The sequence below is a fragment of the Siphateles boraxobius genome, unplaced genomic scaffold (genome assembly GCF_051911475.1).
Source record: "Siphateles boraxobius isolate OS27281-9 unplaced genomic scaffold, OSU_SipBor_1 6, whole genome shotgun sequence".
Classification (NCBI taxonomy): domain Eukaryota; kingdom Metazoa; phylum Chordata; class Actinopteri; order Cypriniformes; family Leuciscidae; genus Siphateles; species Siphateles boraxobius.
Genome location: NW_027509186.1, coordinates 16,706,895 through 16,730,227, shown reverse-complemented (window position 1 = coordinate 16,730,227; position 23,333 = coordinate 16,706,895). Strand labels below are relative to the sequence as shown.

Below are 23,333 nucleotides of genomic sequence, written 5' to 3'. Positions count from 1 at the left end.
GGCTCCACTACATATAAGGACTCTTTGATTTTCATGTATGGTTTGAGTGATCTGAACCATATATTTCTATAATTTTCTAAATATTTATGAAGTAGACATCCTATTCAGAAGTACTTTGGGCAGTAATGTTAAACATTTATTTGAATTCAATTCAAGTCATTTCTTTTGAAGAACAGTCACAAAATATGAAAACTAGAGTCAGAAAGCTTCCAAATGATATATTTGTCAAAATTACTTTAGATGTACACTTAGATATTACAGTTATAAATGTCCAATCGCAAATGTCCCACAGGTGTGGGGGAGGGACAGACTTAAAAAAGGTGGTTAAAAACATTTTTATAAATCATACATTCAGATATTTATTCTTTGTGATGTGTGAAAGGTATTGATATTAAAATTTAATTGTTTTTATCTGATTGTATGTTGTTGTTTTTTCATAGTTTTTGGGGAATTGCATTGAATCCAATTAGGGTCAATTTGACCCAATCCATCAAGGCCGTACCCAGAAATCGAACAGTGCACGAGGGTTAATCAAAATAACTTCACTTCCCTCTTGCAGCCAGATCGGATCTTGCTGGATCTTGTACAGAAGAAAATGTAAAACAATGTGCTAAAGATAGTGGCATGTTCCCCCGAAAATGATTTTGAGCAGATGAAAGATCTATAGAAGTAAGTCATTGTGATATTCATCATGATATTCAGCACCTGAGGGGGCCAGCCAATCCTAGTTCTTGTCAAACATGTAATTCATACAAAAGTACAACACTCCCGAAACATCAATTCCTTTTCATTTGAGATTCATGGAATCTTTCCCCCTAGCATTTACAACTATCCTATATAAATCATTCATGTGAAAATGCTGACTGAGTGAGGGAGAACCAGAATTTAAACTGATATATGATACAAAAAAGGCCTATCCATAAATGTCAATAGTACACTCTGTACGAATCCAGTCAGTATGGTGTAGGTGAAACTTGTGCAGGTGTCAGGTTTCATGAGGAACGTCAGCCAATGAGACATTCACATCACAGCCCTGTCAAACGCACACTGTTAAGACAGTCAGGAAGTTCCCATTCTGCAGGAAGGTTGACAAAGGAGCTCATAGAGTCAGTCATAAGCGCATGTGAACGATACCAGCAGTGGACCAAAATTTGGTGAGTGGGACTTTTTTCTTCACTGATTCTAAAAGCACTGGAGGAGTGCATGACTGCAAAGTAAGGAGGGGTTTTCATTTCTCTTTGATAAAACATTTAGGTTAGCTATGGGAATATGAAAAAGCGGTATATCTTTAATGAAAATGATTCTTTTTAAAATGCACACTTCTATGATAAGCAATACAGAGTAAATGAAATTGCAGCAAGCTGCAAGGCTTAATTGTTTTGAGAGCATGTTTATACTGCAGATTCATTTGTAGGATAGTTTGCAGAAACCTGCAGGTGCTCAAAGCACAGCATAACTCATCACACACCAGGTTATATATTAAAGGGTAATCAGGCGACATGATGGCTCAAAGAAAGACATCTTTGTTCACAAGTCTCAGTTAAAATTAGTCAGACGTCACATTGCTGACAGTCATCAATTAAGGCAGTGGCCTCTGTGACTGTAAACAGAACATGTTGCCTCTTGTTTTCCGTTTCCAAACAATTGCATCAAACATGCAGGTCAGTATCAGCTAACCAGTCTTGTTTTTAACTTGCGTTTTGCATATTGCATGGATTTGGGTGTCAAAGACTAATAAATTATGGATCTATGAAAAACAACAAGAATGGGGATTCATGTCATCTACAAAACAGGAACAGTTGCATCCTCTTTTAAAAAAAACAAACAAATTTTTTCCCCTTTAAATTCTCTGTAGCCTAAATAGCATGTGTGTGGTTGGGATGTAAATTGCGGACTGCTCTTGTTTAAAGGGGTCAAAACAATGAAACTGTCAACTTTTAGCACGCTTTTCGGATATAAGCATGAGCTCCAATCTGAAACTAGTGCTGTACAGGTCGTAATTACCGTAATTTCGAGGTGACAACGCTGCATTCACGCCATGTCATAAATACCGAAAGTAAAGCTCCGTATGCTTTCGAATCGCTCTTGCAATACTTTGATTTAATTCGCCGATCGGTCCGCACAGCAAACACACGTTAAATCTGCAGTGGTCAGGTGGTACAGTGGCCACATGGTACAAGATGTTGTAATTACAACGTGTAAACTCGTAATTTTCTGAAAACAAGTTCTACAAGCACGTGAAGACTCGTGAAGACTTTACAGTTCAGAATCGGTTCGGTAATTACAACATGGCGTGAACACATCTCAACACCTAACATACTCAGAGCTGTTCACGTCCTCGGACTGGAAATTAGGCCTTTCTATGTCAACATATTAAAGCCTAAATTATGTGCAGTGGTCAGGTGGTACAAATAGGAGCTCTCAGAAAATTCCCAGCTTACAAGCTGTAATTACGAGTTCTATCAGGATGTGAACACTTTTTACAAGTTCTTGTAATTACGTAATTACAACATGGCATAAAAGCTGACCGCTCATTTTGCTCGTTGTTATTTAAAATCGAACAATTAGATTGATTGACACTTCAAGATTTGACATTTCTATTGTTGTTATTATTGTAAACAATACTTTGTTGTAATGGCGCGCTGAAAAATCTTAGTTATATACACCACAGATTATAATGGAAGTGATCTGGTTTCGTGGCATTTGGTACAAAACGTACCAAATAAGTTTACAAATGAGTTGCGTGGTCGAAATACAGTCTTCACCTGTGTGTCCAAGTTTTCATGACACACTGTATAATCAAATATTTACATGATCAAATCCACATAACACGTCTAAGGATGACATGCACAAACCGATGAGGGCAACTGTAGCCCGATTAAGGTTCTTCCCTCTTCCATCTTAAAACCTCTGGGATCGAAAGTTTAATCACAGATAATTACTTGACATTTCTGTGTTTATTCGAAAAAAAAGGTTGAAAACAAAAATCTTTTGTATTATCATTACAGCATAAGTACCAGAAAACATATATGTTGAGCTTCAGAAATGTCTTGCAGTCAAATCGGATGAGAAACCACTTGTGTAGACAGTTTTTCTTGCACGAGTAAGATGACACGCATAGCGCAGTGTTTAGGGTTCACAGAATGATTCTGTTGCTCTGAGGACAGATCACAGCTTCAGTCAGCTCAGCTTCCTGTCCTATTCCGTGCGAAAGGGGCCACGGAAGTGGTGAGTTTGTAATTAAACTTTGTTTTATTATCAAAATGTTATGCCTGAGAAGAAACCTTTCTACCATTTATAGTAGTTGCAGTCTTTCATTGGCTGTTGGATGTTTCACTAGTGATATTGAATCGTGAAAGCCATATGGTCAATGGCAGTGCAGATACTGAAAATAACAACTAAAAGTACAGATGTTTCCTCCTATGTAATGTCAGTTTTTTTCAAAACTTTGTCAGGGTACTTTTTCCAGATTATGGTGGATATATATAAAAAACTCATTAATATTAAAATTACTACCTTACCATTGCGGTTTTCATACTCATAACCATTAAAAAGTGTGCATTGCATTACAACTATAATGGAGATTTCTGTCTCAAAAGCTCATTCTCATGATTCATCCTCCAAATTTGCTAGCTTATTTTTTGTAAATGCAACGGTTGCGTCTCTGCAAATAAGGTTAGCTGTGGTCTAGCAGAGCACAGTGCGGAGAAAAACCTTGTATGCAGACTTGCTAGACTTTTTTTCTAAAGTGACCAAACATTTGACTGTTTGCACAGTCATGTTAGCTTTCAGATACTGAAGGAAGATTGTGCAACATGTTTTGATTGCACTAAAGAACGCTCTTTAACCTGTCATGTTTGTGAACATTATCGGTTGAGTTTTAAGGGTTTTGAGTTCCATGCCAACAGGCGGCCTATATCACGTCACACTTAAAGATAATTTCAAAGCGCTACTCGCCAAATCTGTGGTTTCTTTTTGACATACTGAATTTTTCAGCAAATTTCCCTTCTACAGATTCCCCAGTTCCTGAGCCGTCTCATACTCAAATATTTTTGGGGTTTTTTTGTGTGCGTGCGTATCTTGTCTGTCTTTTTTACCCAGACCTCCGTCAGCAAATTACTGTTTAACACAAACCTTATGTAATCATAATCATATACTTATTGCATGAGCTCCATGTGGCCGGTTGCTGTGGTTAGGTTTGCGTCTGAGGCTGTGTTTTTATGTGCTGCTTTTCTCTGTAACCCTTTGATGAATGTTTGATGTCCCTAAAGAACAACAATGATGATAGACAGGACCTACAGTACAATATACTATTGTACTGTAGGTCCTGTCTATAATCATTGTTGCTCTTTGGTAACAAGTCAACCCTGTCATGGCTAAAAAAATAAATAAAGGAATAGTTTGCCTTAAAATAAGTATTCTGCTACCATTTACTTAACCTCACGCCATTTCACGGAACCTTTCGTTCCTTTGTGAAATGTAAAAGGAAAGCACTTTGAATATTGTGCTGATCACTCTTTTTCATGCCATGCCTGTGAATGGGGACTACAGGATGATCACTTCAGAAAACTTATAGCAGAAGAGTCGTATGGACTACTTTTATGTTATTGTAATAGTGCCTTTGATATGTTTCAGTCCTCATTCAAATGAAATGGAAAACCAGCACAGTCTTCACAATTTCTGTTTGTGTCTACAGAGAAAAAAAATAAAACTCGAAGGGTTGAATAAATGAGAGGATTTTTATTAGTTGAATTATTCCTTTAAATCTAATGCGAAAACTATCAAAATTGTCATTTACACCTTTTTTAACTTCTGTTGTAAGTTTTTGTCTTGATCTGTGCTTTCATTGAATGTCTTTCTCATGGACCATTTTAAGAAAGTACCCAAGCAGGAATTCAGCCTTTTGTTTTTCAGCTTTTGCGATCACACCTGTGAAACATTTGTTTGTGTGTCTTATATAAACTTTGTTTTTACTATCCCACAAGTCTTTCACTTTCAGTCCAGGGCTAATTTAAACATTTGCCCGGATCATATCTATAAAGTTTAACTCTGTGGCATTTTGAGGTTTTGGTTCACACACGGTGATGGAACGGAGGAACTGTATATCAGGAGACGGTTGTCTATGTTTAGAATCATTGATGCCACATGTCACATGTGCCACTAAGCCAGATGTAGAACTGTGAAATATAGGGGGAAAAAAACCTGGCAGAACAGTTTTCACACTTTGTGAACTGGCATAATGGGGAATAAAGCTACAATATGTTCAGTTAAAAATAATTTGATTTAGGGGGCCAATGACTGGAAAAAAATCAGCCTCTTACACAGTTTTGAGTTTATTACAATCATTTTTTTTAATGTTCACTTTCACATGCAATAGGAGTTTTTGTCCTACTCACCCATATCAGTCATAAACTCTTATAGTCAAATCTGGTTTGGACACAGTGTACTATACTATTATAAAATTTGTGCGAAATGCTACATGCAATTATGACATTATACATGTACTTACTGATTTAACTGGAAGTTGTTAATGCTTCTTGTCTAGGTATGTTTGAGACATAGATGACTGTTTGTTACTCAGACTAAGAAAACAATTCGACAAAATTAGTTTCCATAAGATTGGCGCAAGATTGGCGATTCCTTAGTCATCAGTTTATTTGCTCCTGTTCCTGATTATTTTTGTGCTGCACAGAATAATCTCATATCTTCTTTTTTTTCAACCGTTGCCTAATCTGCCTAAAGTCTATATGAATCAGCTTACCCTATTAACCATCTTAATACATGTCCCTTCTCCTTTTGTGCATGTTATTCCCCAAAAAAGTCTAGCTTCACAGTCTATAATCAGAAATTTTAATTGAAAATTAATCTACTTCTGTCATTTGTAGACTGATTTCCCATTGCTTTCAACATTGACACACCACCATCAGCTCAACCTGTTCGTGTGAACAATGGAAGACGCAGAAATCACACATTGTAGGATGAGGCAAAAAAGTAAAAATAATCCTGATATACTTTGCTGTTGTTGATTTACGATTTTATGAGGTATGAAAGAGGTTTTTCATTGGTGGTTTTGCTGCAGGCTCATGTCGGGCCTCTTTCACAGGGCTACGTGTATTAATGATAGAGCACAAATTAGGTGGAGGCAAAACAAGTGCAAAAACTGGAGAATAAACCAAATTCAATTTGAATTCAAATACACACCAATATATTAGTCAATTGTTCAGCAACACAAGCTTCAGGAGGACTGTCAACTCGCAGGCGTTGGACTGCACTGATAAATATTTTCAAATTGGTTCAGCTTATTATTTCTCCGAGGCAGCAGGGCTCACGAAATTGGAATTTAGGGAGAAGGTCTGAGGGGGTTTCAGGCGGCTGTAGGTTACTGTTGATGGGAGATTTGCTGTCACATTTTTACAAGCTTGGATTGTGCTTGCTCTGACAACCAGTCCCACATCTTCTGATTAACAGCTTAATTGAGAGAATCTCTCTTGCCGTGACGACCTGAATTGAGCATGGAAATTCCAAATTATAAGACGAGTTAAGCCACCGCAATCTCTCTCTCTTTACGGAGCCAGCCTGTTTTTCTTTCTGCCTGCCGCACAGATACTGCAGTCCCTTAAGGATGAGTTTGCCAAGACAGCCTATCATTAAGACTGACATACTGATATCACTACCACGATACTTCTTTAATTTTCACTTATTAATAATTTTGGACACATTTAAGACATGTAAGCCACAGTTGAAGACATGGCAATGTAATTAGGACAAAGTGTTCCAGGCTGGGTTCTGCTGCTGTTACCATTATGATAATTTACTAATTAGACTATCAAATATAGCTTTGTTAAGGTCAAAGCAAACTCTCCGCTCAGCACAGTTCTAAGTATTCACGGGTTGTTGGATAAACAAAGCTAATTTTTCAGTATTTTTCTTTTATTGGCAAGTTCACACGTCACCAAAACACAACTTATCTCTGTTGGGCAGTAAAGGCCCTGATACTTCAAGTGAAATCTAAGAATTAACTGATGTGACATCATTTTTAATAAAATCAGGCCAAAACTAAGTTTGTTTATAGTTTGTTCCGATAGTTTAAAACTGCTTGCTAAAGCAAACTATCTGGCATTTTTGTTTATTGAGAGGAAAGTCCACAGCTCATATTTATATATTCATCTATACGCCGCTCTCAGCAGTGTAATGTATGTATGTATGTCGGGATATTCGCTATATACCACTGAAATGGTTATGTCAAACTTCTTTTTACCCAGCCGTGCCAAGTCCGCGGTTTTCCCATGGAATTGGGCTACTTTTATACTGTTTTTTAATCCGCGGATTGAAGAGATTTCTGTCCCCCAATTGACCATCCATGCACATGCCACTTTGTTGCTTCAAAAGTTAATACAATTTTCTGATGAAACTCAATCGCTTTATAAGATGAACAGGTTTCCTTTACACTTTTATTCATATATAAACATTTATCAGCGCCACGTCAGATATGGTAAACAGAAGCTCAAGCATGCTTGCTTGATGTATGAGAACCAATGAGGTTCATTCTCATGTTACGCAGCAAGTTTGAGCTTCAGCAAGAACTGATGAGGTTAAATTCTTGCGTTAAATTGCAATTATTTTTTAAATATACACACCTTGTAAATTAAATGACTAGGTAAGTCATGGAAAAATATGTTTTTATAAGTTTCTATAGAAATATATTTTATTCTTGAGAATACATTTAATGTACAATGTTATATTAACGCTATTAATGATTTTAATATCTGGGAATAAAGGGAATAATAAAACGTGCACGCCTAAATGCCTCCCTCTCATATCTGTCAGAAAATCCAAAGTTAATCAGTTCATCCAGTTCATCCTAAAAGGGCCGCACTCATATGGATATTTGTAATATCTGTTCAACTGTTTGAGTTCATTTCATGTTGTCGTTGTCTAATTTTACCTGTTCTATTTGAGATTGTTCATTCATTCAAAATCACTTACTGCTTTTGTGTCAGCAAAAATATGACTTTGATGAAATTATAAATTATAGGCCTATTGTTTTTAAAATATATAGTTACAAGCTTTGCTCAGCTAGGGAAACCATACAAAGTGGACGTCCAGTTGGGGTAGTAGAATGTGAATGGAGAAAGCAGGTGTATAAAGTCCTGGTGTCACTTCCCTGCATGGAGATCCCAGTTATTGTCAAAGCAGCAGGAAGTGGAAGCCCAACACAATGGGCACCAATAACAATATCTGGATGAAGAGTAGAGGCTTGTTAGATTGATATGCAGGCCACAGAAGGGGAATTTGGACCTAGGGCACTATAGCACTTATTGGATTGTATGGCATAAGCCTTTGCTATATTTAACCATTTTAAATAGAACTCAGGAAAAGGTCATTCCCAGGCTAATTCCCATTTCCTAGTCCATAAGTGGGTACTAAAATAAATAGGTGTAATTGTTAAGAGGAACAGCCAGCGGAAGCTGCACTCGGCCAGCTGTGTGTGTTAAACATCTGCCTAGATTATAATCATCAGGCCGTTCTGGGAAAGGTACCATGCGGAAGTAAAGTCTTGATAACATAATTGGCTATGTTCCTCCTTCTGTACATGTCTATTTGTGTTTTAGTTGTATTTATTAAAGTCATTTGGCAGCTTGTCATGTGGTTTCACAATGAAGGCTGTTAAATCATAAAGGTGTGAGACAGGTTCATAAACCACATGCAAGTCTGAAATGAATCACTTCTTACTGTTACAGAAAAAGTGGGGGTAAATTTCTTTACATTTCTAGTAAAATGTCTCAACTTCTGCTTGGCTCCAATTTAAGTTTAAGACTCCGTGAATGTTGTGTAGTTGTTCTGGTTCGACTTCACAAGATCATAAGTATTTTCAGCTCCAGTGTCTGACCATTTTGATCTCTCCATTTCCCAAGTGTTGTCGGTCTGTTGCAATATTTCGTACACTCAATACACTTTCGTTTTTTGGGTCTACTAGGTTTTCATCCTTGAATATTCAAAAAACGAATTAAACGAATTAAACGAATTAAAACATATTTAGACATTGTTGCAGCACCTCTCTTCCCATTCTGTCGGTTACACTCTGTTTAGTTCCTGTCTCTATGAAGCTCCTCCTTCGGAAAAGTGCACTGTGCTGATTGGTCAGCTGGACCATGTGTTAAGATTGGTCAAATGCTTTGAGCGTGTTTCGGAAATTCCACGTCAAAAAATGTTGCATTCACAATTGCACACCGGACCACAAAGTTCACAAAATCATGAAGCATGAGTTAGCCCTAAGTAAATTCCTGATAAGATAAAACCGACAGACTAACTTCTGGTGAATTTGTACTGTTTAGTCTGGCTATTTAGTCAGTTTCACACAAGACTGATTATATTCGTAGTTGTTTATTAACACCGACATATTTTCAACTATGGCATGCCCATGGTGCAATAGATTACTGTTTATCTGTTTGAGATTAAAGAACGTTTTTCTATGTGAATTTATCTAGGTTACACATAGGCCGGGTTCACAGGGTTGACTGTGTATCAACGTTTTTGAGAAGTCTAGATGTAGTGTTCTAATGTGTAGATTAATTTTTTTTCCTCTTCCTTCCTTTCTTTTCTTAGAACAAGAAGATGCTGCGTTTACTGATTCTGTTTTTGATTGTTCAAGGTTCAGGTAAGTTCATTTTAACTACGCATACATTATTCTGTACTTCTTTGATCAAAAAACTCTCTGTCCTATATTCAGATGTTTATTTTTGGTCTCAATCCATCTTTTGCTTCTCATGTCTGTCTTAAGTATCTGTATCAGTGACAGGCTTGCGAACCAATCCCCCTGTTACTCGCCATTTAGCAGACACTTTTCATCCAAAATTCCTTGAAAACACATTTTTTTTTACAGCCGTCTCTTAGATACGAAACACAAATGCTTTATATATATGTTAAAATAGTCATTTCACAATGCAGCTGTTTCACCTTCACTATCTGGCAGTGGAATAACCTCTGAAGACACTCAGTTGTGACCTTTATAATAATTGGTTATAGGTTCATGTGAGCGCTAACCTCTTATTTATGTATTCGAATGAACAGCTGCAACATCAGAAGACACAGAAGGGAATTCTTCAGGAACTGACGGTATGACCTCTCATATTTTCTGACAATTCTGACAATTAATTATTTAATGTAATTGAAGACATGTAATTCTTTAATGGTCAATGTCATGAAATATATTTCACAAAGCTAAAAAAAACAGGCTTTTTTTCAATGCAATATAATATATATTTTTTCCTTATTTTGGGGGATGAACCATGACATATAGTTTGGTAAATAACCATTACAGTTTTATTTTTAATGTGTTTTTCTATATTCTTCATCTCATTTACCCAGATGAGGATGGTGATGGGAATATACATGAAGGTGGGTATTCCTCTTCAGTCACACATGTAACATGAAGACTGGTTGTTACTGTAAGACGTGAACAGCTCATCCGCCACATTAATTCTTGAAAGCAATCAATTAGCGTGTCCCAGCAGAGCGCCGCTGATAGCCCCGGCTCCATCCGCTCCCGTCCGTCCCCTTAATGGACGTTGGCAGTCTCATTCAGCTCTCCTGTGCGAGGAGCTGTCCGTCTTCATCAGCAGAATGATTGCTCTCTGATAGAATTACTGAGCTGTTAAAGCAAGCCCTGCTCACCAGCTCTGGCCAAAGGCAGATGGGAGGGGTGGGAGGAGATATGAAGGGATCCACGATCTGAATTGTGATTCATTTCCCAGCTAATTTCCTAGAAAAGACAAAAGAAATGTCAGTGATTAACAAGAAGAATTGGCTCAGAGATGTGGCCTAGATACATTGAGTTCTCTGCTCATATGGGTGCAAATCTGGAATTCGTTTTATCTCACCACTATTAAAACTGTTGTAAAAATGTCCCTACTACACTGTAAAGAGCAATAAGTTATGCCAACATGTGTTTTTGCATTGCTTTAACTCATCAAAATAAGTTAAGCAATTTTCAAAATTATTTACAAGTTATACAAGATTGAACTCATTTTTAAGTCAGTTTAATGTAATTTAAGTTGAAATGACTTAAACATCCAAGTTGATTGTACTTAAAAATTTAAGGCAGCAACTTTTTTTGTTTTTACAGTGTATGTGACAGATATGACTTTGGAAAGCCATAAACACTGTAAACAGAATAAAAAGAATGTGGCTGACCAACGACAGATGATGAAATGTTTGGGAAACCAGCTTAAAAACAATCATATTTTTTAGGACTTCCATTTAGTGCCACTAGATGCACAGAAAACATTCACAGTAGCTTTAATAAGACGCTTTAAAAAGCTGTAATGGGTCCCTATTTGAACACATTCATTAGTAACATAAAAAATTGTGTTACCATTGTTGATGTGATAACAGTTAATCCATGAATATCATCCTTGTGTTTGCCCTTTTTTTTCAGTGAGAAATGAGGGTCGCTCTGTTAAATCAGAAGGTCATGAAGAAAGTCTTGGATTAGATAAATCCAGAGGAGAGGAAGATGGAGGTTGAAAAAAACATCAAATTATTCTATATAGATTAATTCATATTTCAGACTTGCATCAATGAATATGTGCACAAATTTAATGTAAATCCTCCTTGTTTTTATTTTTACTTTTTGTAGGTGGAACCTTGATAATCATCATAGCTGCAGTTAGCGTCACAATTCTGTCCATTGGGGGTATTGTAGGTAGGTTGGGTCTTTTAAAACAGGCATTTACTAGAAGACTAGTGTGCTATAAAGTCATGCAATTAGCTTTCACAAATAGTGTGTGTAAAAATCTTCAAATAATTACAAGTTGTGGTTAAAGATTAATTTTACATGAAATATCTGAGCTGTTTGATTCTTGTAGATGTATGAGCTGTACTTCCTTTCCAGCAAATGGCAGCTTTATCTCATTAGTATTCATAGGTATTTACATGTGGATTTTTGTATGTTTGGATGTACACCGAAATGTACAATATGGCCATAATGACAGCTCATATAAAGTAAAAGTATTTAGGGTTAGGGTCATAAAAATATGAATGTTTTATTTATTTTCAAAATATAAATTGCATAGGCCTAGTAAATTTTACTATTAGGTATATACAAAAGCTTTCTTGTCATATGCACCAAATGTCTGCACTTCCACCTATTAATACTTTTAAAAGCCTTTTAAAATCCACTCTGACTGAACAATGTAATTGCTTTTAACTAGGTGCCCTTCAAATTGTATGTATTGTTTGTATTTGCCTATATAAGTAGGTAAAATGTTTTGTTAGTTTATATAGTGTGTATAGAGATTTGTAGTGTAAAATGCAACCTTTGTCCTGTCTTTTATTTTTATTTTTTAAACTTTTTGGCCGGCTGTCTTGGCCAGGACTCCCTGTGAGAAGAGTTACTGTAACTCAATGGGACTTTACCTGGTTAAATAAAGGTTAAATAAAATTAAAAAAAATATATATTTTAAACCCCTAACCTCACCTCTTCTGTAAACCTGGGCCCGTATTCCTAAAGAATCTTAATGCAAGGAGTAGCTCCTAGTGACAAAATTCTAAGAAAATTCTTAGAAATGTGGGCGTTTACTCCTAAAATTAAAGAAAAAATCCTAGTAAAGAAAAAAGTAATTCAGAAAGCATCTTAACCCTTAAAAGAGGTCTTAAGGTCAAAATTGTTAGGAGCACGGACGAGGACTTTTAAGAGGCTTAAGAGTTTTTTATAGCAGAGGAGAAAATGGCAGAAAGACGAAAAGGGAGAAGAAATGCATTGCAGACAATAGATGACAGTGAGTTACTAAGACACTATAGATTAGATCGTGCAGGGATCATGTTTGTGACCGATTTTATAAGAGACACAATAACATCTCCGACACAGCGCAGGAATGGCATAGTGCCAGAAATGAAATCACTACTGTACATTAAGATATTTGGCAGCTGGGAAAATGCATCAACGCAGCAGTGATGATTTGGGTCTGTCACAAACTTCTGTAAGCAGAGTGATCACAAACAATTACAGCACTTTCAGAACCTCTTATTGTGTCGCAGTTCATTTAGTTTCCACTGGACATTCCCACATTGCAGGCTCAAAAAATGCATTTATGAATATAGCAGGCTTCCGTACAAGGAGGGGGAATGAACCGTAAATAATCTATTATTAACCGCTATAAGCTCCCACGTCTGCTTCTGTGCTGTGACACCCGGCCTGATTTTCCTTTAAGGATGGCCTTGTGTTGATCCACTAACTGGGCTCACAGTAAACCCTTTTCCTCTGTCGAGTTGAGCTTTCTTGTCCTTCTTGTTTTTTATTCCATGTTTGCTACATTAAAACCAACATTCAAACCACCACTTAAATAGACAGTGGAACAATTTTTATCATTCTAATCCAATTAAATACCTTATAGGAAATTAACAGTATGGTAAATAAAAAAATAACAAGCAACGGGGTCAGCCCCGCCTCCTCACTAAGATAAAAGTTTTTGTCTTTTCCTTACTCAGAGTTGCTCTCAGATCGGTCCCGAATCACTCTTAAGCTAAGACTCCTACGTAAAAGTTTTTAAGCTAAATTAAGAGTTTTCTAAAAGGATTCTTAGTTTCTTTAGGAATACGGGCCCTGCTTATTAACAATATAAAACACATATACAGATTTGAACATATTTCATTAATGCCATTAAATTAATGTATTTTAATACTTGCAAATGGCAATATAAAACATAATATGCACATAATAATTTTAGTCACAATATACTGTTATATAGATATTTTTAGTGATGCAATTAATTAACGTTACAACATTCAATACATTTAAATCAATTTAAATCAAAACCTATTAATTAATTTAATTTAATATTTTATAAATGCAAAAGGATCCATTAACATTGTTGTAGTTCAAATGTAAAAATGCAGTTTTAGGCCGTGTGTCCACCAAAGCGTTTTTTTTTCACGCAGCTGGCGTAAAATTCCAATTGTTTTCAATGGGAGCGCCAAGTTTTTTAAACGCCATGAGCGTAGCGAGGCGCTGAGCGTGTATTTAACGCTCAAATGCTGAGCGCCCGACGTTTTTTACTGGTCGCCGAGAGTTGAAAAATTTTCAACTTTGGGTAAAACGCTGCGCTCATCACTGTCACTTTTTACCCAGCCGTCCAATCACAGTGGAGGAGGGGCGGGACAAATATCACACCGACCAACTGTCACAACATTCTTTCTGTACAACAACATCAACCAGCAGAGCTAACCGAAAAAATGGATGAAAAATAAATTTTTAGTATGAAACAAATTATCTACGAAATCAGTTACAAGTAACCTGGGCTGCGAATATTCTGTATCATAGCAACGAATCGTCTAAACTGAAAAAACGCAGCGTTGCCAAAACGCTCTCAAGCGCCCACAGCTAGGCGTTTTCAGCAGAGCGCCTAGCGTTTTCAGCCGGCTAAAACGCTTTGGTGGACACACGGCCTTAGATGCTGTCAATTCGATAGTAAAGTACATTTCAGTGCCTATGCAAATGTATGATACTTGTGCTATAAATATACTTTGCATACAATACCTACAACTAATAAGATCACATTGCAAATTGCAAATCCATTTTATGGGATACATGCTGTAAATTAATATCTAAAGTATTGCCCTATTGTCAAAAGTCATTTAACCTAAGAGGTTATTGGTTGTTCGGTTCGGAGACTTATGATGTAACAATGGCAAGCCCTGTAATGCAAAAACTAAAATATATATATTTTTTTTATCTTCACAGCTATTGTCATCTTCAGACGCTACTTGCAAAACCGAGAACAGGGGTAAGACTGATTTAGCTTTGCTTGCAAGCAATTTTCGAATGACCTGTGCGTCGGACAAATATTGAAGAAATGTTATTAAAGACTCATGCTGGGTTGAATATAGCAAAATCCATTTGACAGAAATGTGTGTGTACACCCTACAAACTATTACCCGCATATACAGTGTGGATTTGTGCATGCCTTTGTGTGTAGAGGTTTGGAAATATCTGCTTCACCCCACTAATAATTTGGAAAATATTGTAGCTGAAGCTATTTGCACTGCTATTGCTTGTTTATTAGTTGCTCCGCATGGTCCCTTATTAATGGTTCTAAGAAGGATTTGGCAGCACTTACTGGAAAATGTGTGAAAAAAAAAACATTTTTCACCTTTAGCTTACTAGACACTTTATCTTGGGTGACACTTCAGTGCTTATACTAACAAGGTTGCTTTAGTGCTCCACCCGGTCAACTTTTGGGGTGGTCCAACCAGTCCGATGGGTAACAGATCTCCGAATCCCTGGTAACCCACTAAACACATGACGACAGCAGTATGTGAGACAATAGAGGGACGCATGCAGGAGGGATAGGCCACCATTAGCAGCGGGTTGGTACATGTGCATCGATGACTTTACTTTCCAGCCATCTGTCAAACGCTCCTCAGGCCCTGAGCTGTTAGAAACAAGTCCCTGAAACAAAAAGAAAAAAGAAAAAAGGACAGAAAACAAGCCAGGCGTTGACTAACACGAACAAGATATGACCTGCTAAACTCTGTGAGAGTTTACAGTGTGGGAATATGTCATGGCCACATTTGAAAATGAAAAGTTGCATTTAAAAAAAATAAGAAAACTGACTTTTTCCATGTCTGTTAGTCATGATGCTATCAGACAAAAACAGTCAGTGACAAAACTTCTCAAACCAGTTTTTGAGAGAGAGAGAGAGAGAGAGAGAGAGAGAGAGACAGAGAGAGAGAGAGAGAGAGAGAGAGAGAGAGAGAGAGAGAGAGAGTGAATTGTTATTGTTGTGTTTTTTTACAAACACTGCCACACTTCCATACCGCAGTATAACACATTACATGTTATTTATCTGTAGCCTACATTGCATATATAGTGACCCCCTCAAAATGATACATTCATGGTTAAATTTCATGCCATTTTAAAGTCTCTACATTTTATACACTGCTTCTCACTGCCATAAACATTCAGTCCCCTGTGCATTTAAAGAAACAGTTCACCCAAAAATTAAAATTCTGTCATCATGTACTCACCCTTATGTTTACAAAAATGAAGATTAGTTTTCCTTGGTGCTTCATCCAATTCGTGAATTAAAATTCAGTTCACAATATCAGTCTGAATGATTCTGTCACAAATTGGACTCATCCAATTCTTGGGTTCAACTCACTGACTCAACCGATTTTTGTCATTGAGGTTAACAGCTTTGGTTCTCATGTGCACTTGTGATCTTGTAGACTCACAACGGTACATGTGTCTGTTAAGTCCACAAGGCTGCATCCAAAATCACATACTTCCCTACTAAATAGTAGGTCGAAAAACAGAGTGTTGAAAGAAGTATGTCCAAATTCATAAAAGTGTAGGCAAAATGTACCAAGATGACCTACTTCTTCCAGAGAGATTCTGAAGTCCACATTCAATAGACACTTTACTATCCCATGAGGCCACGGAAGAGGTTTTGTGAATGGGATGACGCGACTTAACTGATGCTAGTAGGTCACATGATAATGACAACATAACAAATGTAGTACGTCTGGATTACTTTCGTACTACACCGATTCATACTATATATAACATACTTTTTAGCGGTAGTAAAGTAATTACTTATTCAAAATAAGTACCTACTCAAGAGAGTATGCGATTTCGGACGCAGCCTACAAATATAGGGTCTTCAACCCTACTCCTGGGGACCCACTGTCCAGCAAAGTTTATTTCCAACCTGCTTCAGCACACCTTCCTGTGCATATATAATTCATTATCCGTCTCGCAAACAGTTGAGCGCGCCAGCCTTTCTAAGTATATTTCCTTGGCTGTAAGTGTGGAAAGATGCGTTCTGCACGTGAGCACAGTGGATTTTGTTTTTAAGCACTCAAGTCACTCGTACATGTGCTGTTGTATGCACACGGGCTGCACACGGACGGGGTGTGCGGATGTCCTCGGACCCTCTTGAGGACGAAAAGTACATCACACGGACAGTGACCGTACCGCAGGTGGCCGAAGTATACTTTGTGCTGTAGGGTTCCATTTGGGACAAGGCCTTAATCCTGGAAAAGACTTTCAGTAAATAATGACTTAAATTACAGTTTGTTTCTTATGACCTCCGAAGACTATGTACAAATATGCCCAATTATGATATATAGTATGTGAAAACAGTACATCAAAAGAGTACACTCTTAGAAGAAAAGGTTCTATATAGAACCTTAAAGGGTTCTGGTGAGGTGCTTCATTTATAGAACCTTTAGGGGTTCCCATCATGGGATCGTTTTATGGATTTAGTTTAAATTCATTTTGAATTCAATCCAAACAAGGTTCCTACTTGACAGTATGCAAGTATGAATCACATGTACTACTTTTATGATGATATATTAGTGCCTTTGCATCCTTTTTGAAGCTTAAAAGCTTCATATTCACTCCATATTCGATAGTCCATAATTGCAATGAAAGTTCAAACAGGTTTGGATCAACATCAAGGTGCGTAAATGATAAAACAAATTGTATTTTGTGGGCAACTATCCCTTTAAGGTGACAAAATCAATTAGGTGATTAAAAGATAAAACTGTTTATTTTCTCCCTCTCTCTCTGAAATTGTTTTGCAAAGTATAGAAAAGGAAAGAACTGCATTTTTTTTCTCTCTCTATCTCTCTCTCTTTCTCTCTCACGTCCTGTCCCCCAGTTTGTAGCCTTTCGCTGTCGTCCTGATGGGTTGTGTAACTGAATTTGGCTGCTATGCTTACCTGTTTTGCAAAGTAATCAGTTTCAGTGAGTTGCTGAGTATGGTGATATGTGAGAGAAGGCTGGGAGGGAGCAGAGTTTGTCTGACACCTGCCTCCCAACAGCAAGTTTAAAGATCCTCTGTTTTCTCTCTTTCTCTCTCACCCGCTCTTACTCTCTCTTTCTTTATTGAGGTTAAATTCTTCTGCGGGATTACAGGTTACCTCAGGGGAATGCAGTTAGCTGAGCCACGGCTTCTTTTTTTTCGGTGTTGAGTGATAGGGTGGCTGAAAGGGGCTTAATCACACAGCAACCACAGGCTCTGTGGATCAACACTGAACCTTTCTGAGCATGTTCACAGAAAGCACACTCAATAAAAAACGATAAAAGCACCCCGAAATGCCTTGCGGGGCAAAACATCCTGCCATATAGTTCATAAAGCCAGGCAAACTGTGAACGAATTCATCACTGAGGTAAATTAAACAGCATTTACCTGAGGAGAGCAAGCGTACGCACATGTGTTTGAACAGCATGAATGTGTCACAAAGAGCTCCATTCATCCTTCTCCTGAACTGTAAGCTGTGTGTTTCTCTATTCGAAACGAAAGTCAGGATTAAGCTCACATATACATAATATGTATTGCCTTGAGTAAAATGTGACCCATAGCTGACCCTATTCTTTACCGATATCAGCCTGGCTGTGTAAATTTATCCAATCATTGTTGGTGCTACCGCAATGCTTTCTTTCTTAACACATTGAATTGGTATTGGAGATGTTTAGCTTGGTGTGTCTGAACCATGTTTAAAGGGGCCATATCAACAGGAATCATTTTTTTTATATATATTTTGAGATAACATTTAAACTTCATTCCCAGTTCAAAAAGATCATATTTTTATGTTTGAAAATTGGATTCAGAACGAACTGTATTATGATTACTTTTGCCACACAAAACAGACTGTATATGTCATTTGTGGTGCTTCATGGGAGTGGGCGGAGCTAAAGAGTTGTTTTGGCACAAAACAATTTTAATATATAAAAAAATAATAATACACGTTTATTACACTTTAGTGTGTTATATTACCTTGGCAGTAAATGACAAAAAACAAAATAAGGCTCCTGCGTGATTTGACATCTTTCTCTCTTCCAACCAACGTAATCAATCTCTCCATGTTTATTTCCCCCTTTTGGAAAGTCATGGAAACGCTATTGCAGTTTTTTTTTTTTTTTGCTATTTGAGCAAATGCAAATAGAAAAAATATATCTGCTGTCGTCTCCCGTTCACTGCTATAGACGTTTACCCAACTATGATGATATCCGTTTTTGGGAAACCCAGAAATGTGGAGAGGGTCCATAGTATTTTTCAATTGGTTATTGGATTATTGCAGAAAGGAAGCCCTGCGACCAACAATGTTAATGATTTTTACACATTTAGTCCATCATAATAATCTTCACAAATGACCACAACTTTCATGAATTTGAAGCCTAAATTCAACCACCAGAAGTGATAAGCTAAACTTAGAATATACACAGATGGACACATGACTTGTGCTATAAGTATTTGACTAGTAAACTATCAGTACATCTATATGTTCAGTTGCAGTACAAATGAAAAATGTAATTGTAAACTAGTTGTGTTCTCAGTTTACAACTGTTACATTTAAAGTTGACTTAAAAGTATTATTTTATACACTAAAAAGTGTATAAATATTAGTAAAGTAAAGTATACTATATTAGTATACTTACTACATAAAGTATGGTTAAAAATATACTTGAACTTGAACTATACTTAATGACATTGTACTTATTTTCTGTAAGGGTCCAGGGACAGTATATTCTCTCATCATTTACCCAGTAGACTTGAAACACAAATGAATATTTTTTTTTAATGAAAGTGTGCACGGAAAGGCCAGATAACCGAAACTTAACTTACCTTTTTATTTTGTACTATTTACAGTCAGCAAAAGTATCAAATTTACCTATAAAAAGTGAATAATATTTGACTAATCTCATGACATGCCCCATTAAAAATAAATACCTCTTTTATTAAGCTTTTATCCAATTTCTGTCATTTTAAAAATGTTTCTAATTTCATTATGTGTTTTAATATAGAAAAAAAATGTTCAGGGGAAAGGTATAAAAGAGCTTGAGCGAGTCTTAAAGATTTAATCAATGTCTCCATAGTGAACTGACTGTTCTCATCTCTGTGTGTTTCTCTAGGGTCTACTCTGTGCCAGTAGAGCAAGGACAGAAAGCTTCTGTCTAACCATCAGGGCCTTTTCATTTCCTCTCTCCACTGGATCCTTTCAGGGACGCGCTGCAAGCGTGTGATTTCTCATCCAAATGTATCTATATCTATAGCAGATTCTATAACGTCAGTAGACGAGAGTGTGCTGCAATCATGAATTTTCTATGAATCGTTTTTAAATGCACAACGTGTAGCGTTCATGCACATATGCCATATGTTGCACTCACAGAGAAAGTCCTTGGACTGTGTAATACAGCTCTTTGGACCTTTTCCCTCTCCACCTGCAATATATATATTTTTTTATTTAAACCAAGTTCAGAACCTTTCTTAAAGGTGAAGTGTGTAATATTTCAATCTTTAAATACTTTCTTTTAAAAACTAATGCATTCATAGTTGTTTTCCTCACACAGTATAACCAAACACTGTTGCTCTGTTTATTTGAACACCCTGACACAACAACATTGGCTAAACCAATGGCGTGAGTTTGGGGCAGGACTATCTGTTTTCGACTAGCCAATGGTAGATAAACTGCAGCTTTAAGCAAACATTCTCCCGTTTTTCTTTCCAGTATTCTGATGCTAGCCGTCCCATGTGTGCTAAAGTGATAAAGCTGGTCTTCGTCTCTCTGATTATTTGACAAAATAGAGAAAGAAGCAGAGAGAGAAATGCGATTGGAAAAGCGGCTCTGAACACCCACTTGTCAAGCGGTGAATTAATGTTTTAAATATGTTGTTTTCTTTTTCCTTTCTTTCACGGCGGACAACTCTTCTAAAGCACTGCAGATTGTAAATAGCTCTGGGATGCTGGGTAGCAGATTAATGTCTCATCCTGTTAGCTTTAATGGGGATGGAGGCAATCCGATGGCTGGACGAATCAGGATACAGAAAGACACACAGCCCTCGTACAATGGGCGTCCAAAAGTTTACTAGTGAAATGTTTAGCATTTTCCTTATCATTAGATTATCAGCATAATAATATGAGTGAAAAGTAAATTAGTGCACCAAAAAAGTGCTGAAGTAAATTTTCAGGTTTAAATTAGAATTTGAATCCCAGATCTATTTGGACCCGACCGTGTCTTAAAGCATCATTGATTTAAACTAAGACACAATAGCGAGATACTTACTTTTATCTTCCTCTCTCTGTCTCTCTCACTATCATTTTTTCTTCCATTTTTTCTTTTAAGCCCTTTTATTGAGTCTGAAGACTCATAGTGTCTCAGCTCTTTATTCTGAATTTACACAAAGATGGCAGGCTAGCACACACTTTAACACTGTCTGTTGAGACGAGAATGTTTTTCTGCACTTTCTTACCGTCTTGTTAAATGGTTAGTTCACCCAAAAATGTATGTATGACTTTCTTTCTTTCTTCTGTCAAACACAAAAGAAGATATTTGGAAGAACATTTGGGGTCCAAACAACACCGGAGCCCTTTGACTTTTACTATACCCAGACTGCAACATATTGTTAGCCCAGACCCGACCCACATCTGGTACATGTGTATTTCACATGTTGCTGTCTGGGTATAGGCATAAAATAACATTTTGTGACAAAAACATTTTTTGTGTGTGTTCCACATAAGTATACGCGCGTTAAACAGAATTTGGAATTACGTGATGGTGAGTAAATAATGACAAAACTTTCACTTTTATTAAATAACTGTCTGCCCTCCCGGCATCTGTGTGTTGAGGAGGGCTGCTAACCCAGATCTCGAAAAAATGTTTCCATTTCTTTTCTAGCTCTAATTTCTTTTTCTTGATTACCAGATTTTTCTTGTGCTTGCTGGTTCTCTATTTAAATCTAAATGAAATCCAATATTGCATGCATCAGACAGCTTGATGTTGTTACTTTGATGCATGTGTGCGTGTATAAAGGCATTAGTCTGTAATATTAATCAAGATTTGCAACATATATATATACATAGCTATTCTGTTAAATCATTTGCTTAAAATGTGTCCTTACTGAGAATAGCATTTCAGATAACTGGAATTGGAAAAACAGACTAAATAAATGAATAAATAAAGCATTTCAGCTCTTTTGAGTAAATCTAAAATACTTTTTTTTATTTTATTTTTTTATAGATGTATTAAAACTGTTGGGCTTCATTAACTCCAACAACTTTCTTTTGGGCAGGTTGCTTTATTCCATGTGAAGGGACTTTATACTTCTGTAAAGGAAAAAAGAAAGAAAATAAGATATGTTTGATATTCACCCATTCAAGTAACTCTATGAATCAGCAATGCAAGATAACCTTCAAATCGCATAGATTTTCATTTCAATTCTGTTATTAGTTTCTCTTAGTTGATGTAAAAATGGAGTGGAAAGTGCAGATGTAGATTTCCCTTCTAAAAGTGGCTGTCGACAGCCTTTGAAGGGAAAATCATAAGAGATTGTATTGTATTTCCTGTCAATAGAGGCTGTTTCTGACATCAGCGCTTATTTTCTTTTATGTTATGTAAGGTATTCTGTCAGCAAAAAAGGTATATGTATGACATTCGGAGTACATTTGACAAGCAGTTTGATAATGTAGTAGTACAAAACACTCCCAGTACTTGGCCTCTGCTAACCATTACTGTTATTCATGGTCATTTGTGTGATTTACTGAAGTTTAAATGTTAACGCCCATTGCTGTATATATTTTATAAGACAACCTGTCATCTATTTGTTGTATGAGACTTTTATTTTAAATAAATACTATTGTTCTCAACTGCACTATTATGTATTTGATTTAGGATTTGATTATATATGTATAATGTGGGAGGGGCAAACATGAAATAGTTATATGTACATCTGAATATATAGTTACAAATCTGAATATATAAATGTAGATTTAAATATTTAGTTATAACCCAGAATATATATTTATAAATTCTGAATACAATTTTATAACTCTGAATATATAAAATTAAATCCGAATATATAGTTACAAATCTGAATATATAAATGTAAATACTTAATATATAGATATAACTCTAAATACTGTATATATTTATAAATCCTGAATATATAGTTATAACTCTAAATATATAGTTATAATTCTGAATATATATAAATGTAAATCCGATTATATAGTTATAACTCTGAATATATAGTTAAATATATACATGTAAATCTGAAAATATAAATGTAAATCCTGGATATATAGTTATAACTCTGAATTGAATATATAGTTCTATATATAATCTGAATATATTCAGAGTTATAACTATATAATGAGGATTTATAAATATATATTCAAATATATATATTTGCGGCATTTCTCATTTTATGCAATATGGAAGAAAAAAACTTCTTTCTAGAATTTGCATGTTGAACTATAAACAACTTGCTCTTTTTTTTCTGATATGTTAATAGTAAATATCACAGAGAGATGGTTTTGATATTTTCATTT

At 36.2% G+C, this 23,333-nt stretch overlaps 1 protein-coding gene across 2 annotated transcripts; it reads left to right on the top strand.

Annotated features, from left to right (window-relative positions):
- The first annotated feature begins 865 nt into the window (after positions 1-865).
- On the top strand, positions 866-22,654 carry LOC143715949 (uncharacterized). Of its 2 annotated transcripts, none has more exons than XM_077207882.1 (8): positions 866-1,154; positions 9,607-9,658; positions 10,072-10,116; positions 10,369-10,398; positions 11,438-11,521; positions 11,639-11,704; positions 14,741-14,783; positions 19,919-22,654. In XM_077207882.1, exons 2-8 carry the CDS (start codon positions 9,616-9,618, stop codon positions 19,962-19,964), a joined length of 357 nt encoding a protein of 118 aa, XP_077063997.1. In that variant the 5' UTR covers positions 866-1,154; positions 9,607-9,615; the 3' UTR covers positions 19,965-22,654. The 2 variants fall into 2 exon arrangements, with proteins under 2 accessions (XP_077063997.1, XP_077063998.1); XM_077207883.1 differs by lacking the exon at positions 866-1,154 and adding an exon at positions 3,088-3,228.
- Positions 22,655-23,333: the final 679 nt, after the last annotated feature.